This window comes from Pongo pygmaeus, chromosome 9, assembly GCF_028885625.2.
Source record: "Pongo pygmaeus isolate AG05252 chromosome 9, NHGRI_mPonPyg2-v2.0_pri, whole genome shotgun sequence".
NCBI classification, from domain to species: domain Eukaryota; kingdom Metazoa; phylum Chordata; class Mammalia; order Primates; family Hominidae; genus Pongo; species Pongo pygmaeus.
The window spans coordinates 102629526-102647984 of record NC_072382.2 but is presented as its reverse complement, the minus strand read 5'-3'; the positions used below and the strand labels follow the sequence as shown (position 1 = coordinate 102647984).

General features: G+C 36.9%; 1 protein-coding gene across 2 annotated transcripts in view; it reads left to right on the top strand.

Annotated features, from left to right (window-relative positions):
* PGR (progesterone receptor) overlaps positions 1-18459 on the top strand; it is a 99418-nt gene that overhangs the window by 25001 nt on the left and 55958 nt on the right. For both annotated transcript variants that reach the window (XM_054438878.2, XM_054438879.2), the window contains exon 3: positions 13044-13160. In XM_054438878.2, the coding sequence (XP_054294853.2) occupies positions 13044-13160 (117 nt within the window). The remainder of the gene's footprint in view (positions 1-13043; positions 13161-18459) is intronic.

The window sequence follows — 18459 nt, the reverse complement described above, 5'->3', positions numbered from 1 at the left end:
ATGCCTAAAATTTATTTGCTGAAAAAGAAAATAAAAATTTGGATAATAATCTGCTTTGAGTTATTACAAACACAACAGTATCTGTGAAACAAGACTGAGTGTCATAAGGAAACAACCAGATTAGATAAAAGCATAGCTGGATGAGATAAGAAAATACTGCAGTATGATCCAAAATGCAATAACAGAGTTAAAATCCATATTGGTCGTCATAAAGAGCAGGAAATGACACCAATTATGTAGAGTTCACATTTAAGGAGTTACTTCAGAATGAAGAGAAATTGGTAAACTGGTGAAAATTACATGCTATGATTTATTGTTTTTATTATGTACCAGTCATTGTGGTAACATTTCATCTAATTTAGCTCACTTAATCCATATAACAGCCTTATAAAATGTTTATCTCTATATTATATGTGGGAAAACTAAGATTTTGATTAAATAATTTTATCATGCTGCAGAAAGTGACAGAACTGAATTTGAATGAAAGTCTATTTGACTCTAAAGCATATGGCCTTATCACTATGCTGTTGGACAACAGATATGATGAATAGAGAGCACATTTGCAACCCATAAATATCCAGTGATTCTGAAGAAGAAACTAAAAAACAAGGCAAGCAAAAGTATTAATTGATTATAGAAAATGACTCTTCCTTATGTATCTTTTTTACGAGATCATTTCTACATTGTGTCATCAGCACCTAGAAGAATGTTGGCACATGGTAGATATTCAAGAAATATTTGTTTATTGAACTGTCATAATTACTATTAAGCATTTCTTCTGTGTCTGTTATGGTGCTATAGATTTTATGTACATTATTTTACCCTCAAAGCAACTTTTAAACTGTTATTTTATAGATGAGGATAATGGAGTGCCAAGAAGTTAAATGATCTGCTCAAGGTTATATAGCTAATAATAGGTGGTAGAACACGGATAACAGAAGTAAGTTTAGCAGTTAAATAAAAATTTTACTTTTTAGATCAAAAGGACTCACTGCACCCCAAGTAAATATAATTTTAAAAAGCTAAAACTTTGCATATATTGGTAATTTTTTTTAAATTTTTCATAAGAAGAAAAAACACCCTATATGCATTTAAGTAGGATTAATAAAACTGGTTAACTACTAAGACATAAAAATTGGGTTGACATTAGATTTCCTCTTTGAGTACTAAATGCTGAGATTGGCAAAAATTCCATCAGGTTGAGTTGCTATTCTTGGGTGAAGATAACATATATTCTTATATATGTGAGAGGTCAGGAATATGCCCAGTCTCTACCGAAGTACTTGTTTGTCTGATGGTTGGACTAATTTGGGATTCCTGTAGTGTCCTGTAGTTCAGGGTGAAGTTTAGTAACATGCGAGGGTAAGAGACAGGAGGTGCTATTCTCTGCCCTGCTGCTCACCAGTGTGCTGTATCCCTCCCCAGGATCACCCTTAAGGTCTCAGATGCTCACACCTGGTGTTCAGTGCCCAGTGGTCTGTTCTCTAGCCAGCATATTCTGTGTTGTCTTAGATTCTAGTCCAAAGACTATTTAGATCTGCTCCATCCTTGGGAATTTCCACGCACTTTATTATTTCTTCTAGGGCAGGGGTCCCCAACCTAGAACAAGCCTACGATTTGTGGGTCATACCATACTGACTTCCACTGTTTCATTCCTTGAACTATTGAACATACATTATCATTTCTCCTGCCATTTTACTCACCTGCTGCTCACCTCCTGCTGTGAATCAGGCCACACAGCAGGAGGTGAGCAGCAGGTGAGTGAGCATTACTGCCTGAGCTGCACCTCCCATCAGACCAGTGGCGGCATTAGATTCTCATAGCAGCGCAAACCCTATTGCAAACTGTGCATGCCAGGGATCTAGGTTGTGCTCCTTATGAGAATCTAACTAATGCCTGATAATCTGAAGTGGAACAGTTTCATCCTGAAATCACCGCTTCCCCCAACCCCCTCACCCCTCACTGCCCCCGGTCCGTGGAAAATTCGTCTTTCATGAAACCTGTCCCTGGTGCAAAAAAGGTTGGGGACTGCTGTTCTAGGGAAAATTAAATGTTTATATATCTACTTTGTTACAAGGTTACATGAAATAAACCAGTTAAATGCTTAGTATATTGGTCTCTAATATACTCAATAAGATTTTCCTTCTCTCCTTCACCCCACACCTTTTTCCTTCACTTTTATCAAAAATCCTTGGATCTTCATGAAGATATTTTAAAACCTACTGGTTTGTTATTGTCCAGCTGTCTTTCACACTCTGCTAGATAGTCACTCTTCATTCCACTTTACATGACCATCCCCTGACTTACTAACATGAAAAACTGGTCTGAACCTTTGTCTCATTCTGCATGCATCTTCAGAATATGCTGGATTCCAGAAAACATACAAAAAACTTTAAGGAATAGTACAGCAAATATCTATAATCAACAATTTGAAGGTAAGTTGCAGACATCATGACATTTCACCTCTTAAGACTTCAAAATTCATGTCCTAAGGACAAGAACATCTTCCATTATAACCATAATATTATCATCCCAAAATTTTAACATTGATAAAACAATTCTAATATTCAGCCAGTATTAAAATTTCTTCAGTTTTTCCCAAAATGTTTTGTATAGGATTTTTTTTTCATTCAGGATCCAGTCAGGAATTGTGTATTTTACTTGGTTAACAACTCTATTTAGTTTTCTTTAATCTAAAAAGATCTCCCACCTTTTTTTGTCTTTCAGGACATTGGCATTTTTTTAGGAGTCTAGGCCAGCCGTTTTGTAGAAAGTTCCATAATCTGGCTTTGTCTGATATTTTCCCCCACATAATTATATGCCAGTTAAACGTTTTGACAAGAATCCTACACAGGCCAACGGTTCTCAGACACTGATCTCATGACCCCCTTATGTGCTTAAAAATTGCTGCAAGCCCAAAGAGCTTTTGTATACGTGAATTATCTCTCTCAGTATTTACTGTGTTAGAAATTAAAACTCATGTTTTAAAACTTTTTATTATATGTAACTTACCTGCACGTTGCACACATGTACCATAGAGCCTAAAGTATTATAATAACAATAATAATAATAATAATAAAAAGAAAAACTTTTTATTAGCTCATTTAAAAAAAAGCAAACCCATTAGATACTAATTTTTCAAACCAAAAAATTTAATGACAAGAATGACATTGTTTTACATTTTTATAAGTCATTTTAATGTCTATCTTAATAGAAGACAGCTGGATTCTCATATCTGGATCTACAGTCAGTCTGTTCCAATATGTTGTTTTGGTGGAAGCATGGGAAGAAAATGTGGCCTCACAGAGATATGTAGTTGGAAAATGGAGGAGTATTTTAATTGTCTTTTCAGACTTGACAAGTGGTGGCCATTTCATTAGGAATTGCAAAAGGATGATTCTCTATTTCTATTATCCCTTCTGATTTTATCAGCTATAAATATTTTTAATAGTTCTCTCTCTCTTCCAAGAGGCAATCTGGTAATCCTAAAATATGCTTAATAATGGAAAGCCTAACAGATAATTATTATTTACTTTTAATTTTCAGTTTTCAAAGTTGTTAAGTTTGTGCCCTAGTAATCTCCAGTGGTTTCCAGTGAGTTCCTCTTGTTTCTTTCATTCTTTCTCTTCTTACATATCATTATGTACTCGTGTTTTTTTAAATATGTATTCAATGTGTTTTAATCACTTGAACCAGTTCTTTTTGATGTTCAAATGGTTTTAACTTTGGTTGGTGTGAATTATCAGTGGTCAATGAAACACAATTTTATTAGCCCTCAGTAAAAGCAAATCATCTGTCACAGCAAAGCATCCCAGGCTCAACTTGCAAATTTCCTGCCCTAGTCCTGGATCAGTCATTTCCCCAAGGAGCTCTGGTTCCTTTTAGATGAAAATTATATTAGATGTGAAAATCTGAATTCCTGCTGGAGTTGTCTTTACTTCTGGGCGTTTTCAGTGAACAGACCTAGAAAATATCTCTTTTTGAAAAAGTAAGGGGATCATGAGTTTATACCATGATTTCTCAACCTCACACTATTGACCTATTGGGCCACATAATTGTTGCAGGGGGGATGTCCTGTGCATTATTGGATGTTTAGCAGCATTTTTGGCCTCTCTGCAATAATACCTGCCCTCTAGTTGCATAAACCAAAATTGTCTGCAGATATTGTGAAATGTCCTGGTGAGGAAGGGAGCAAAATTGCCTCTAGTTGAGAATTACTGGTTTATGTTTGTATTTCTAGAAAAATCAAAATAATTACTAGTTGTTTTATCTATATGTATTGTGTGTGTGTGTGTGTGTGTGGATTCAAAATACTAGTATCAGCATTATTACCTCTAACAACAAAACCTGCTTTGTAGACTAGTTCTTCCATCTCCTGCATAAAATCTTAGGCCAGTCCCATAGATTTTAATCAGAAGAACAATCTCATTCCACTAACTGTGCTAGTCTGTTCTCATGCTGCTGTGAAGAAATACCTAAGACTGGGTAATTTATAAAAGAAAGAGGTTTAATTGACTCACAGTTCCACATGGCTGGGAAGGCCTCAGGAAACTTACAATCATGGCTGAAGGGGAAGCGAACATGTCCTTCTTTACAAGGCAGCGGGACAGAGAATGAGTGCCAGTAGGGGAAATGCTAGACTCTTATAAAACCATTAGATCTCATGAGAATTCACTGATTGATCACACTGCTCATGATGATCACAAGAAGAGCATGGGGGGAAACCACCCCCATGATTCAATTACCTCCCACTGAGTTCCTCCCACAACATGGGGGGATTATGGGATTACAATTCAAGATGAGGTTTGGGTGGGGACACAAAGCCAAACCATATCAGTAATCAAAATGCCCAGGGAAGCATTATGCCAAATTTATAAATCATCTTCTAAATTTAGATTTCTTCTTTGCCCCAATTCAGCACTCACTGCTTTGAGCTTGAAGCCTAAAGGGAAGAACAAATAAGATCTGCTTCTTCTCTGTTTATGCTGCCTACACTCACCCACTGACAGCTGATTTTGACCCTTCCAGGGCCAAGGTGTGGGAAGAGAAGTTAGACAGAGAGTACAGTTTTACACAACAAGTAGGAATTTTAGTGTCACTGGGGTTATCTGTGTTTGGTGGGTGATTACAGGCTGCTCTTCCTCTAGTGGGTTACTTTGGTGAGATTCATGGAGATACTTTACTGAGAGGCTCTAACTGTAATCCTGTAACACTGTAATGCAGTAGACACCTCTCTTCTCTCTGGACATGACCATGACCCTCTGCTTCTGGACTTCCACTGACTGACCCTACACAGATTCTGTTGGATCACAATACTCTCTAGGTTGTCCTTTTAGCTGGAGCCAGTTTTTAAAAGAAAGAAACTGTTATTGATAAATATTTTCAGAAAGGCACTCAAAGATGTAGAGCTTATTCGTAGGTAAATGAAACGATGTTATTATCACCCAGACTAAAAAATTTAAAGATCATTAGGTTCCCAGAAGCTTCATTTTGCCCCTTCCAATCATTCCCCAGAAGTAACTGCCATCCCACTTTCTAACATGATAGATTGGTTTGAACTATTTTAGAACTTTATATTAATGGAATCAGATAGTATTTTTCTATGTCTGCTTATTTTACACAACATTATACTTATGTAGTTCATCCACATTTTGCATGGAGCTAGACATTTATTCTCATTGCTGTAATAATGCATTGAATAAATAAAACCATTTGTTTACACATTATGCTATAGGTGATCATTTGGGTTGTTTTCAGATTGAGGCTATTATGAACACTGCTGCTATAAATATTCTTGTACAAATCTTTTATTTTTTGCGTGTGTACACACCTGTCCCTACAGATAGGCTTTTCATTTGCCTCTCCAAGGACCCTGGCAATTTCACTGGTCCTGTACCAGTCTTTGTTCCTTGGCCCAGGTTCCTATACCATGTGATAGTGAAAAGTCACCTCCCATTAAAGGCCAATATTTTATTTTGTTTATGTTGTTTTTGGCTTAAATGATTTTTGTCCTCACCCTGAATTTTGGACAGATTCCTGGCTTCCTGGCATTTTCTGGATAGTGTTTTCTAGCCCTGTTTTCATTGCTAAGGCAGCCTTTTAAGGTTCTACATTTTTATGCATATAGTTCAGCCTTGCTACTCTCTTCCATTGGGACTGAAGTAATATATCCCATCCTCTCATGGGCTTTAAACCCCATTTCTTATCTTTTAGGCATTTCTTATATCTGTATCTGAAACTTTTTTGGATCGCTGCAGAGTTCAGTTAAGTTTGTTCCTCTGGCTTTCATTTCTTTTTTCTTTTCTGGCTTATAGAGATTTACCTACCTTTTTTTCCAGACTGTAATTAAGCAACATGCTTCTATTATATTTTATCCAGTATTTCTGTGTTTGTGGTAGAAAGATTGCCCTCATATGGACCAGTTCGTGTTGCTTCAAGCCCGTGACTTGTGGGTCATACCGTACTGACTTTCACTATTTCATTCCTTGAACTATTGAACATATATTATTTCCTGCCATTTGACTATGTATTTTCCCCTTCTTTTCAAAAATGCCATGAAAAATTGTGAACTCTCTCAGACCTAAGTGAATTATGTTCACTTGTGCTCATATTGAGAAGCAACACAAACAATATAGATTTCTTATTTTACAGGTAAGTCCCTTTCTTGTTTATAATAAAGATATTTTATTTCCTTTAAAATGGAATTTTGTCATCTATCTAAAATTTTTGTAACTCACTAGGCAAATAAAATGATCTAATCACATTTTGATAGTGCTTTTATTTTCACAGAATATTTTTTATTAAGAATAACACTTGGGGCTGGGCGCGGTGGCTCACGCCTGTAATCTCAGCACTTCGGAAGGCCGAGGCAGGAGGATCACAAGGTCAGGAGATCGAGACCATCCTGGCTAACATGGTGAAACCCCATCTCTACTAAAAATACAAAAAATTAGCCAGGCGTGGTGGCGGGCGCCTGTAGTTCCAGCTACTTGGGAGGCTGAGGCAGGGGAATGGCATGAATCCAGGAGGCAGAGCTTGCAGTGAGCTGAGATCGCTCCACCGCACTCCAGCCTGGGTGATGGAGTGAGACCCCACTCAAAAAAAAAAAAAAAAAAAAAAAGAGTAACACTTGGAAATTAGATGTTAAAAATAATCTTGTTAGACTTCACATTTAATTATGGTCTATTACTATAAAAAAGCAAGAGATTACTGAATAAAAGGCATTCTGTAAGAAAAAAAGTTAAAAGGTGGTAAAAAAAATCAGAAGCAAGTGACTATTTACTATATATGACAATAAGTGAAATATGTCTTATACTGTTGAGTATAACTATATTTACAAATATAAGTGAAACGATAGGTATAATTGTATATACACTTATCTAAAAAATATTTATCAAACTGTATTTTACACAAGAGTTAAAAGTATCAAACTAAGTAGTTCCTACTCTTATAGAACCTAGTAGCTATAGGCACACAGTATACAATAGGAATACGTTGAGTGTGCACTTGGTACACAGAAGAAATGTCTAAAGCCTTTATGAGAGCAGTCAGGTAAGACCAGATGAGGGGAGCAGTTAAGCCAAGGCTTGAAAGATGAGTGAGATTTCGTTAAGTTGATAAATTGGAAGGAAGGGAGGAAAGTCATAGAGGCATGAGAGAGTGTGGGGGTAATCCAAGGATGTTAGTACTCTGGAGCATAAAGAACATGGGAAAGAGTATGTGATCAGAAAGAAAAGACATAACAGTTTGAACTCACCCCCTGCTTTCCCCACCCTAAAACAGATCAGTTTTGCAAGGAGAAAGAAGCATAGTGCTCTATTAAGCTCCCCAGGTTTCAACAGGGGCAGATGATGCATATATTAAGGGAGAGAGCTAGATAGTGGCTCCTAGTAGGGTGAACTCCCCTATTTATCATGATGCCATGTAACCTGTTTGTGGTGGCTTATAGCTTATAAGTGTTCCTAAATGTCTTATAACTCCTGGTGGTGATAATGTAGGTAAATAGCAAAGATGGTAGCAAATGGAATTCTCTGAGTGGTTTAATATAGTGACGTGTTTTACACTTGTTGTAGAGTCACAATGTTATGTTGGACCAAGGAGAAGAAATGGTATGCAATTTGAGCCATCAACCTACGGTTTATGATGAGTGAGTGAGTGGATCTAGACAGGGATGTGTTTCTCAAAACCAGAATATAAACTGTGGACTGTTGTCTGAATAAAATGGTAGCAACTGATGTTATGTTAGATTTTCATCTTTTTCTAGATTTCCAGGAAAATGTTGTGACAGGGCTAATGCACTTGTGCCTGACCTTTCTTCACCTGCATATACAGCCAGGTACCTGATGTAGTGAGTGGCTCCCACTGCATTCATTGCATTCTTGGTGGCTCTGAGTCCTGGCTGTGCATTATGGTTCAGAGGCAATGCCTGGGCCCCATGCCAAATTCTCTTAGTCAGCTCTAGTTGGAACTGACTGGCTACAACATTTCTTTAAGCCAAAAAATTGCTTGAGAAGATAAACCTTTAACTATACTCCCCATATTTTGTTTGCATAATAATGCATCTACTTTGCAGTTTTGATGGCTCATCACTTAATGTTAAAGATGATGAAAAGTTAGAGTGAATTGAGCTTCCAGATTTCTTTAAACCATTCCAGACTGTCACAGGCAGTCTATAATGATATGAGTCGTGCCAACAACCCCTCAAGTTCGTGACTTCATGCCAGTGACCTTAATTATTAAAAATTATCCTTCCAACTCAAACTTTAAATATTGGACATCTAAGTCATTTTTTCTTCCAAACTTATAAGAATTGCATTCTGTTTGGTAACTATAATTTCCTTATTTATACTCATGTTTAAATTTATACTTATGTTTAAATTTATTTGGTACTTATCATCAGTCTCTTCATACCATACTTCCTACCTCATACATTGTCTGCTATAACGTATCTATTGTTGACTGGATTACATCTTTAGGAAGAGCATACTAGGGTCTTATTTCCCAATTTCATGCACGTTTGAGAATATCTTTAAGTTGCCTTTAAAACTGAATAACTTAACTAGATATAGACTTGTTGGACCACATCTAGAAAAAATCTAACTATATTTGAGATTTAGATGAGTAATAATCATAATTATAATAGACATTTGTTAAGTACTTGCTATGTGCCAGACTATTCTAAGCTCTTACATGAGCTTGTGTATTCCTTAGATCCAATCCAAGGTACTAATGTTATCTTCATTTTAATTGCCAAATGTCATCCAGCTACTAAGTGATGAGATTGACATTCACACTTAAACAGTAACTTTCTATACTACCTCTCAAGATAATTAACCTAAAATGTTTAACTATGTGACCTTGAGCATGTTATTTAACTTCTAGATGCCTCAGTTAACTCTGTATAAAATGAGAATAATAATACCTCCAAATGTTGCTTTGATGATGAAATGAGTTAATATATGTCAATAGCTCATAACAATGCCTGGCACATAGTAAGTGCTTAATAATTGTCTGTTCTTCTTTTATTATTTTTATTTGTGGATAGTAAGTTGCAGATCTGAGCTTTGAACAAGCAGTCTGGCCTCTGTAACTTTGCTCTTCGGTACTACAATGTAGTGTCAGCAACTAAGATGGCATTTTAATTTAGTGGGGGAAAACATGGATTAGTAAGTAAATAGTGTTGGGATATAGTAGATACTCAATACTTGTTGAATGAGAGTTTTATAAAAGTATAAATACATTAACTTAAATATTAACAAATAGATATTAAATACCATTTAGATTTGTATAGACAGTTTGGAAATACTTTAGTCTGTTCCACTGCAATAAAAAAATACCTTAGACTGGGTAATTTATAAATACAGAAATATTTTCTGACAGTTCTAAAGGCTGAGAAGTCCAAGATCAAGGTGGCACAGATTCCATGTCTGGTAAAAACTTGCTCTCTTCTTCCAAAATGGCGCCCCTTGCTGCATCCTCACATGGCAGAAAGGGCAAAAAGGACCAAATTCACTCCCTCAAGCCCTTTTAAAAGGGTACTGATTCCATCCATGAAGGCAGAGACCCCACCTCTTAATATTGTCACATTGGGGATTAAGTTTCAATATGAATTTTGAAGGGGACACAAACATTCAAACCCTAGCAAGAAGGAAGCAAAAATGAGAATAGATGCATGATTATCAAATTGTAGGTTATTTTCTGTTTTGAATTTCCTTATGTTCTTATAGAATTTCTCTAATAATACAATTCATGATATAATTTGTACAGATAACCACTTAATTGTATTTTGTATATATTGAGTTTGAGGTACCTAGAAATATGACTGGAATGTCAGAGCTCATGTTGAGATTTTGGGACCATCAAAAGATAATGAGACTACCCACAAAGTGTGTGCAGTGGCACACAACATATAAAGAATAAGCAAAGTAAGAGGAGTTGACAAAGGGAATTTAAAAGGAACTGCTGGAAAGACAGGTCAAGAGTCAGAAAAGAGAGGCCCCAAAATATGAATCAATGGGACAGGTGGGCAAAGAAATTACCTGAAGCAAATGATTCAGGTCAGGAAAGCATTCACAGCATTTAGGAATGAAAAAATCTTTGATGATGTTAAGACATTTTATAAGAATAGTGAATATACAAGTCAAATTACCACATAGGAATAAAGGAAGTTAGGTAGAAACAGCAAATGTAGATGATGTTTTCGACAACTTTGATGACCAAAAAAAGGGGAGTGTATTCAGGGAGAATCTAGAGTGAGCTAGGGTTCCTTTTTTTGGTGCTGGAAGTTTTTTGGATGGAAAAATAATGAGAGAGCAGGACATCATTGAACTGGAGAGACTAAAGATTTTAGGAGAGAAAGGAGGAAATTGATGGAGCAGGACTTGAAAGCAGGTAGGAAGGAATTGTTGAGGGACAAAAGCAAAAACCATTGGTAAGGAGGACTCTCCTTGAGACACTGAATAAGGAGATGATATCGTAGGCCATTTTAGAAATGTAAGTGAGACAGATCAACAGCATGCCAGCTTCTGGTGTTTAGATCAGACCTTTTTCGTGCGTATTTATGACCTAGGAGCAGAGAGTAGGACAGCCTCTCTTCAAACAATTACATCTGCGTGTTCTATTTCTTGAAGTCTGTTTTCTGTATAGAGAAAACCTTGGCAGGCGTGGTGGCTCATGCCTCTAATTTCAGCACTTTGGGAGGCCAAGGTGGGCAGATCACCTGAGGTTGGGAGATCGAGACCAGCCTGACCAACATGCAGAAACCCTGTCTCTACTAAAAATACAAAATTACCCAGGCGTGGTGGCGCATGCCTGTAATTCCAGCTACTCAGAGGCTGAGGCAGGAAAATTCCTTGAACCCAGGAGGTGGAGGTTATGGTGAGCCGAGATTGTGCCATTGCTTTCCAGGCTGGGCAACAAGAGCGAAACTCCGTCTGGAAAAAAAAAAAAGAGAAAAGAAAATCTTGCTATTTTCTGTTCTCTCTTCTTATGAGATATCAGTATAGGGTCGAAATAGATGATCAATTGATAGACTGACTTACACACACCTTGCTCTCACAGTCACTCCTATAGCCTAAATATATAACTTGTGGTAAAAAAAAAAAAAATTAAGAGTCAAATCAGAAAGTAGTATGCAGTACACTCTGCTAACCTCCTGTAGGACTAGCATTATGTGCACAAAAGTCAGCATAGATATGAGGCTTCACAGTTACCCTTTATTAGGTGAAGGCTTAATTCCTGGGACTCTAAACAAGAGATGAACACTATGTGAGTGTACATGAACATAAGTTTATAGAGGCATGCATCTTTAAGAAAATATTTGTGCTTTTCCAGAAATGCCTGAGGTCAGGAACCTTCTTGATATCAGCTGTCACATAGATAGGCCTTTTGGCATTTTTGCCCTTTGTCATTTAGGCTAATCCTTTCCCCTGCTTGATTAAGTACATGTTTTAGGTACCTCTGAGTTCCCTTACTACAAACTTTGGCCAGAAAACTCTGATTTTAATCTTAACTAATGTAAAATACTACAGGAAAATTCCATGATCTTTTAAAATTATGTGTCATGCTTCAGAAGTATAAGTAGGCTGAAGTAGGCTGATGATATTAAAAGACTCACAGTCTGTTTTAAAAAAATTTATTGGGAAAAAAAGAGAGTGTCAAAAAAAGTAAATTAACGTTTACATGTTTAAGCTGAATTTTTTTATTTTTGTTAAATCTGAATAAATTAGATTGTTCCATGCCTTATTAACATATTTGTGGTTTAAAAATCATTGTTGAATATTAAATTCGTGTGCCAGACCTTTTTGAAGGCATCCATAGTTTCTTCTACACAAAGTGACCCCAGGGTGATGTGCGATGTGTGTAATCTATACTTCTATAATGTTTCTCTTCTTTATTGAGTACTTCTATCTGTTTTAAGTTCTCCCTTTATCATTATTTCTGTTCAAGGTATTTTCTAATGTGTAGTCAAAATAAGGCAGGTATTAAATTCAGTACAATAAGTGATCTTTTTTACATGCTCTTCCGTTGGTTCCTTAAAGAGAGAACCAGCTCTGGGATTTTTCCAATAGAACTAAGCATTTAGATTTTTTTTAAAAGGTCTATTCCAGAGACCTCTCCAATTCTTTAGTCTGTATCTGTTTTCTTGAAGGCATCAATGTCAGAAAGAAAGGTTTTACTAGAGTTTGACCACCTTGTACAACTAATGCTTATCAGAAACGTGTAGCTAATCTTGAAATGACATCTGAAGGCAATCTGATACTGACACCATTAAGAAGATAAACAGAAATCTTTTGCAAAAGACTTTTAAAGGAGCCCTAGGATTGATTCTTCAGCTATGCTCACCTAATTTAGGCTCCTAAAGGCACAGGTAAAGTACTGAGCAGTTTTATAGTTTCACCAACATTCAGCTGTGCCAGGCAGGAAGCTGGCTGAGTCATGTACTTGCTGATGTGTATCTAGTCTCTATTTCAGTTGTCACTGCATAGAATTTCCAGTGAATCGTAGATATTGTAAGTAATTTTGACTCATTTTGGTTTTTTTAGGGCAGCATAACTACTTATGTGCTGGAAGAAATGACTGCATCGTTGATAAAATCCGCAGAAAAAACTGCCCAGCATGTCGCCTTAGAAAGTGCTGTCAGGCTGGCATGGTCCTTGGAGGTAATTCTGATGTTTTCATCAATAGCATACTGTGTAATCTTTATACCATAAAACTGTGTGTCAGAAAATTGCAATTTCTTATTCATTTTTGTTTTGTTTTTTCTGTCTTGATTATTGGCAGTGACTGCACATGTGAGTGTCTGAATGAAGCAACCAATACCATTCCGTTAACTTTACAGTTTTCTAGCACATTGAGATCTGTTAAGAGGAGAAAACTCCATTCATCTATATTGCCTATAAGTAGAGGTAATGGGCAATGTACTGACCTGTCATTAAGTAACATGTGTTGGAGTCTAGGCTTTCCTGCCCATCTCCTGTGTGACCACAGCTCTTCCAGAGCATTAACATTCCTTTCAGCTCAAAAAATTGACTCTGCAAATTGGTCAGGTACATTGCTTACTAGCTTCTCCAAGTGATTGATTAAAGCAAGATTACTGTAACTGGGGTAGGAGTCCATTTGATGAAGAGTTATATTAGTAATTCCCTTTTCCCATATTTTTATTAGAATCTCTAAAACTTTCAGTAATATAGCACACATTTAAAAAATTAATGTCAGATTGTGACAGATAGTTTGAATAAAAACATAGCAGAGTCAGGGAGATCAAGCGAGCCACGGTTATGCAAGACACCCCTACTCCCTTGCATTTTTTCGCTTAGCCACATCCTGCACAACACTGTCTGGGAATCGTGGCTTTTACATCTAGATATAACTTTTTAAAAACATAATAAAAATATTATGTAATTATTACAGCTAAAAATGTTTTTTCAGCGCACTAACTATAAACAGCTTGCGTTCCACCAACGTGTGTATTTTCCTTTGGGAAATGCTATATTTAGACCAATGCTTGTCAAGTTTAAAGCATATACAACTGTCACCTCCTTTGTTTTTGCAAACATGCTGGACCAAAATTAATCACCCAGGTAACATGCTGGGCACTTTACAGTAATTCATGTAATTAGATCACTTATAGAATTTTATAATTTCTTGATTAAAATACCACAGCCTCCCGAGTAGCTGGTATTATAGGCACCCGCCATCACGCCCAGCTAATTTTTGTATTTTAGTAGAGATGGGGTTTCACCATGTTGGCCAGGCTGGTTTTGAACTCCTGACCTCAGGTGATCTGCCCACCTCGGCCTTCTAAAGTGCTGGGATTACAGGCGTGAGCCACTGCACCCGGCCTTTAGCATATTATTCAAGCATCTGTAATCCTTTATCTTCTCTAACCAAACTGCTTGTTACTTTAGCCTGTTATTCCTATGCTTCCCAAGCCATATTCTATGGACTTCACAGCTATTGCTGCATTTTCATACCTTTTATATTACTTATTTGCTTAATTCTACTCCCTCCATCCCTCCCTCCCTTCTGTCCCTCCCTCCCTCCCTTCCTTCCTTCTTTCCTTCCTCCCTCTTCCCCCTCAGTTGCTTTCTAACTTGCACCCCATCCCTTTCTTTCAGTAACTGTATATTGAGCCCTTTCTAGTTACCAGATACTATTCTAAGTTCTGGGCATATAGCAGCAAAGAAAATGGACAAAATTCCTGCCCTCATAGATCTTACACTGTGGGAAGACGAGCAACAAATGTACACGTCAAATAATGATAAGTGCTGTGGAAAGACATTAAGCAGAGTTAGTGGGGATTATCAGGAAGCAGACTCACTACTAAACTCATTACTCTAATATTTTTGTTTGCTTAGCCTCTTCCTAAGCAATAATATCTCTGAAATAATGGATTTGATATGCCAGTTATAATTTTTCTAAAAGACTTTAATATACATTCTTAACTATTTAAAATATATATTCGATGTACCACCTAAAAACTGCTTGTATACCATAAATGATTATGTGTTACACTCTGGGAAAGAGTGTATTAGACCATTTTTTCCAGCAATCGCAGCTCTATTTATTTTTTCAGCTTTTATTTTAGCTGCAGTGGGTACATGTGCAGGTTTGTTACCTGGGTATATTGTGTGACACTAATGTTTGAGGTACAAATGATCCCATCACCTAGGTACCGAGGTACTGAGCATAGTACTCAATAGTTTTTCAATCCTTTCTTCTTCTTTCTTCCTCCTCTAGTAGTCCTCAGTTTCCATTGTTATGCTCATGAATACCCAATGTCTAGCTCCCACTTATAAGTGAGAACATGCAGTATTTGGTTTTTTGTTCCTGTGTTAATTTGCTTAGGGTCTTGGCCTACAGCTACATCCGTGTTGCTGCAAAGGACGTGACTTAATTCTTTTCATGGCTGCATAATATTCCATGGTGTATATATGCCACATTTTCTTTGTCCAATCCACTATTAATGGGTGCCTCGGTTAAGTCCATGTCTTTGCTATTGTGAGTAGTGCTGTGATGAACATGTGAGTGCATGTGTCTTTTTAGTAGAACAATTTATTTTCTTTTGGCTATATATCCAGTAATGGGATTGCTGGTCTAATGGTAGTTCTGTTTTAAGTTCTTTGAGGGCTGGGCGCTGTGGCTCACGCCTGTAATCCCAGCACTTTGGGAGGCCGATGTGGGCAGATCATGAGGTCAGGAGATCGAGACCATCCTGACTAACACAGTGAAACCCCGTCTCTACTAAAAATACAAAAAATTAGCCGGGCGTGGTGGTGGGCACCTGTAGTCCCAGCTACTTGGGAGGCTGAGGCAGGAGAATGGCATGAACCTGGGAGGCGGAGCTTGCAGTGAGCTGAGATCACGCCACTGCACTCTAGCCTGGGCGACAGAGCGAGACTGTCTCAAAAGAAAAAAAATGTCCTTTGAGAAGTGTTCAAACCAATTTCTACAGTGGCAGAACTAATTTACATTTCCACCAACAGTATATAAGTATTCCCTTTTTTTCACAGCCTCACCAGCATCTATTAGGTTTTGAGTTTTTGGGGTTTTCTTTTTTGAGACAGAGTCTCACTCTGTCACCCATACTGGAGTGCAGTGGCACAATTATGGCTCACTGCAGCCTCAATCTCCTGGGCTCAAGTGATCTTTCTACCTCAGCATCCTGAGTAGCTGAGACTACAGGCACGAACCACCACACCTGGCAAACTTTTTATTTATTTTTTTCTTGTAGAGATAAGGTCTCACTATGTTACCCAGTTAGGTCTCAAATTTCTGAGCTCAAGTGATCCTCCAAAGTGCTGGAGTTACAGGTGTGAGCCACCATGCCTGGCATGAGTTTTTAATAATAGTCATTCTGATTGGTGTAAGATGGTATGTCATTGTGGTTTTGATTTGCATATCTTAATGATTAGTGATATGGAGCATTTTTAAGTGTTGGCTGCTTGTATGTCTCCTTTTGAGAAGTGTCTATTCAAGTCTTTTGCCCATTTTTTTTGGTGAGATTTTTTTTTTTGCTTTTTCAACTGTTTAAGTTCCTTATAGATTCTGGATATTAGACATTTGTTGGAGGCATAGTTTGTGAATATGTTCTCCTATTCTGTTGGTTGTCTGTTAACTCCATTGGTAGTTTATTTTGCTGTGCAGAAACTCTTTAGTTGAATTAGGTCTCACTTGTTAATTTTTGTTTTTGTTTCAATTGCTTTTGAGAACTTAGTTAGAAATTATTTTCCAAGGCTGATATCCAGAATCATAGTTCCTAGATTTTCTTTTAGGATTCCTATGGTTTGAGGTGTTATATTTAAATCTTTAATCTACCTTGAGGTAATTTTTGTATATGGTGAAATGTAGGGGTCCAATTTCATTATTCTGCATGTGACTAGGTAGTTATCCCAGCACCATTTATTGAATAAGGAACCCTTTCTGCATTGCTTATTTTTGTCAACATTGTCAAAGATCAGATGGCTGTAGGTGTGCACCTTTATTTCTGGGTTCTATATTCTGTTCTATTGGTCTATGTGTCTGCTCTTGTGCCAGTATCATGCTGTTTTGGTTACTGTAGCCTTACAGTATAGTTTGGAATTGGGTAATGTGATGCCTCTGACTTTTCTTTTTGTTTAGGACTGCTGTAGTTATTTGGGCTCTTTTGATTTTATATAAATTTTAGAATAGCTTTTTCTAGTTCTGGAAAAAATGTCGTTGGTAGTTTGATAGGAATAACATTGAATCTGTAGATTGCTTGGACAGTATGGCCGTTTTAACAATACTGATTCTTCTAATCCATGAACATGGAATGTTTTCACATCTGTTAGTGTCATCTGTGATTTCTTTTAGCAATGTTATGTAGTTATCCATGTAGAAATCTTTCATCTGCTTAGTTATATGTATACCTAGGTATTTTGTGTGTGTATGTGGCTATTGTAAATGGGATTACTTTCTTGATTTGGCTCTCACCTTGAATGCTATAATTGTATAGAAATGGTACTAATTTTTGCATGTTCATTTTGTGTCCTGAAACTTTACTAAAGTCATTTATCAGTTTTAGGAGCTTTTGGTGGAGTCCTTAGGGTTTTCTAGTTATAAAATCATGTAATATGCAAGAGAGATAGTTTGACTTCTTTTTTTCATGTTTGAATGCCTTTTATTTCTTTCTGTTGCCTGACTGCTCTGGCTAGCACTTCCAGTGTTAACAGGAGTGGTGAGAGTGAGCATCCTTAACTTTTTCCAGATCTCAAGGAAAATTCTTCCAGCTTTTGCCCATTCAATCTGATGTTGGTTGTGGGTTTGTCATTGTGGTCTTTTATTGTTTTTAGGTATGTTTCTTTGTTGCCTAGTTTCTTGAAGGTTTTTATCATGAAGTGGTATTGCATTTTATTGAAAGCTGTTTCTGTGTCTATTGAGATGATCATGTGGTTTTATTTTTAATTCTTTTCATGTGGTAAATCATATTTATTGATTTGCATATATTGAGCTAACCTTCCATACCAGGAGTGAAGCCAACTTGATCGTGGTAAATTAACTTTTGGATGTTTGATTTGGTTTGCTAGTGTTTTGTTGAGAATTTTTGTGTCTGTGTTTATCAGAGATATTGTCCTGTAGTTTTCCTTTCTCATGGTATCTCTTACAAGTTTTGGTATCAGGGTGATGCTGGCTTCAGAGAACGACTTACGGAGGAGTCTTTCCTTCTCAATTTTTTGAAATAGTTTCAGTAGAATTGGTACCAGCTCTACTTTGTGCATCTGGTAGAATTTAGCTGTGAATCTCTCTGGCCAGGGCTTTCTTTTTGGTTGGTAAGTTTTTTATTACTAATTCCATTTGGAACCCAATATTGGTCTGTTCAGTGCTTCAGTTTTTTCCTGATTTAAACTTGGGACATTGTATATTTTCAGGAATTTATTCATTTCCTCTAGATATTGTAGTTTGTGTGTGTGGAGGTGTTCACAATAGTTATCTAAGGAT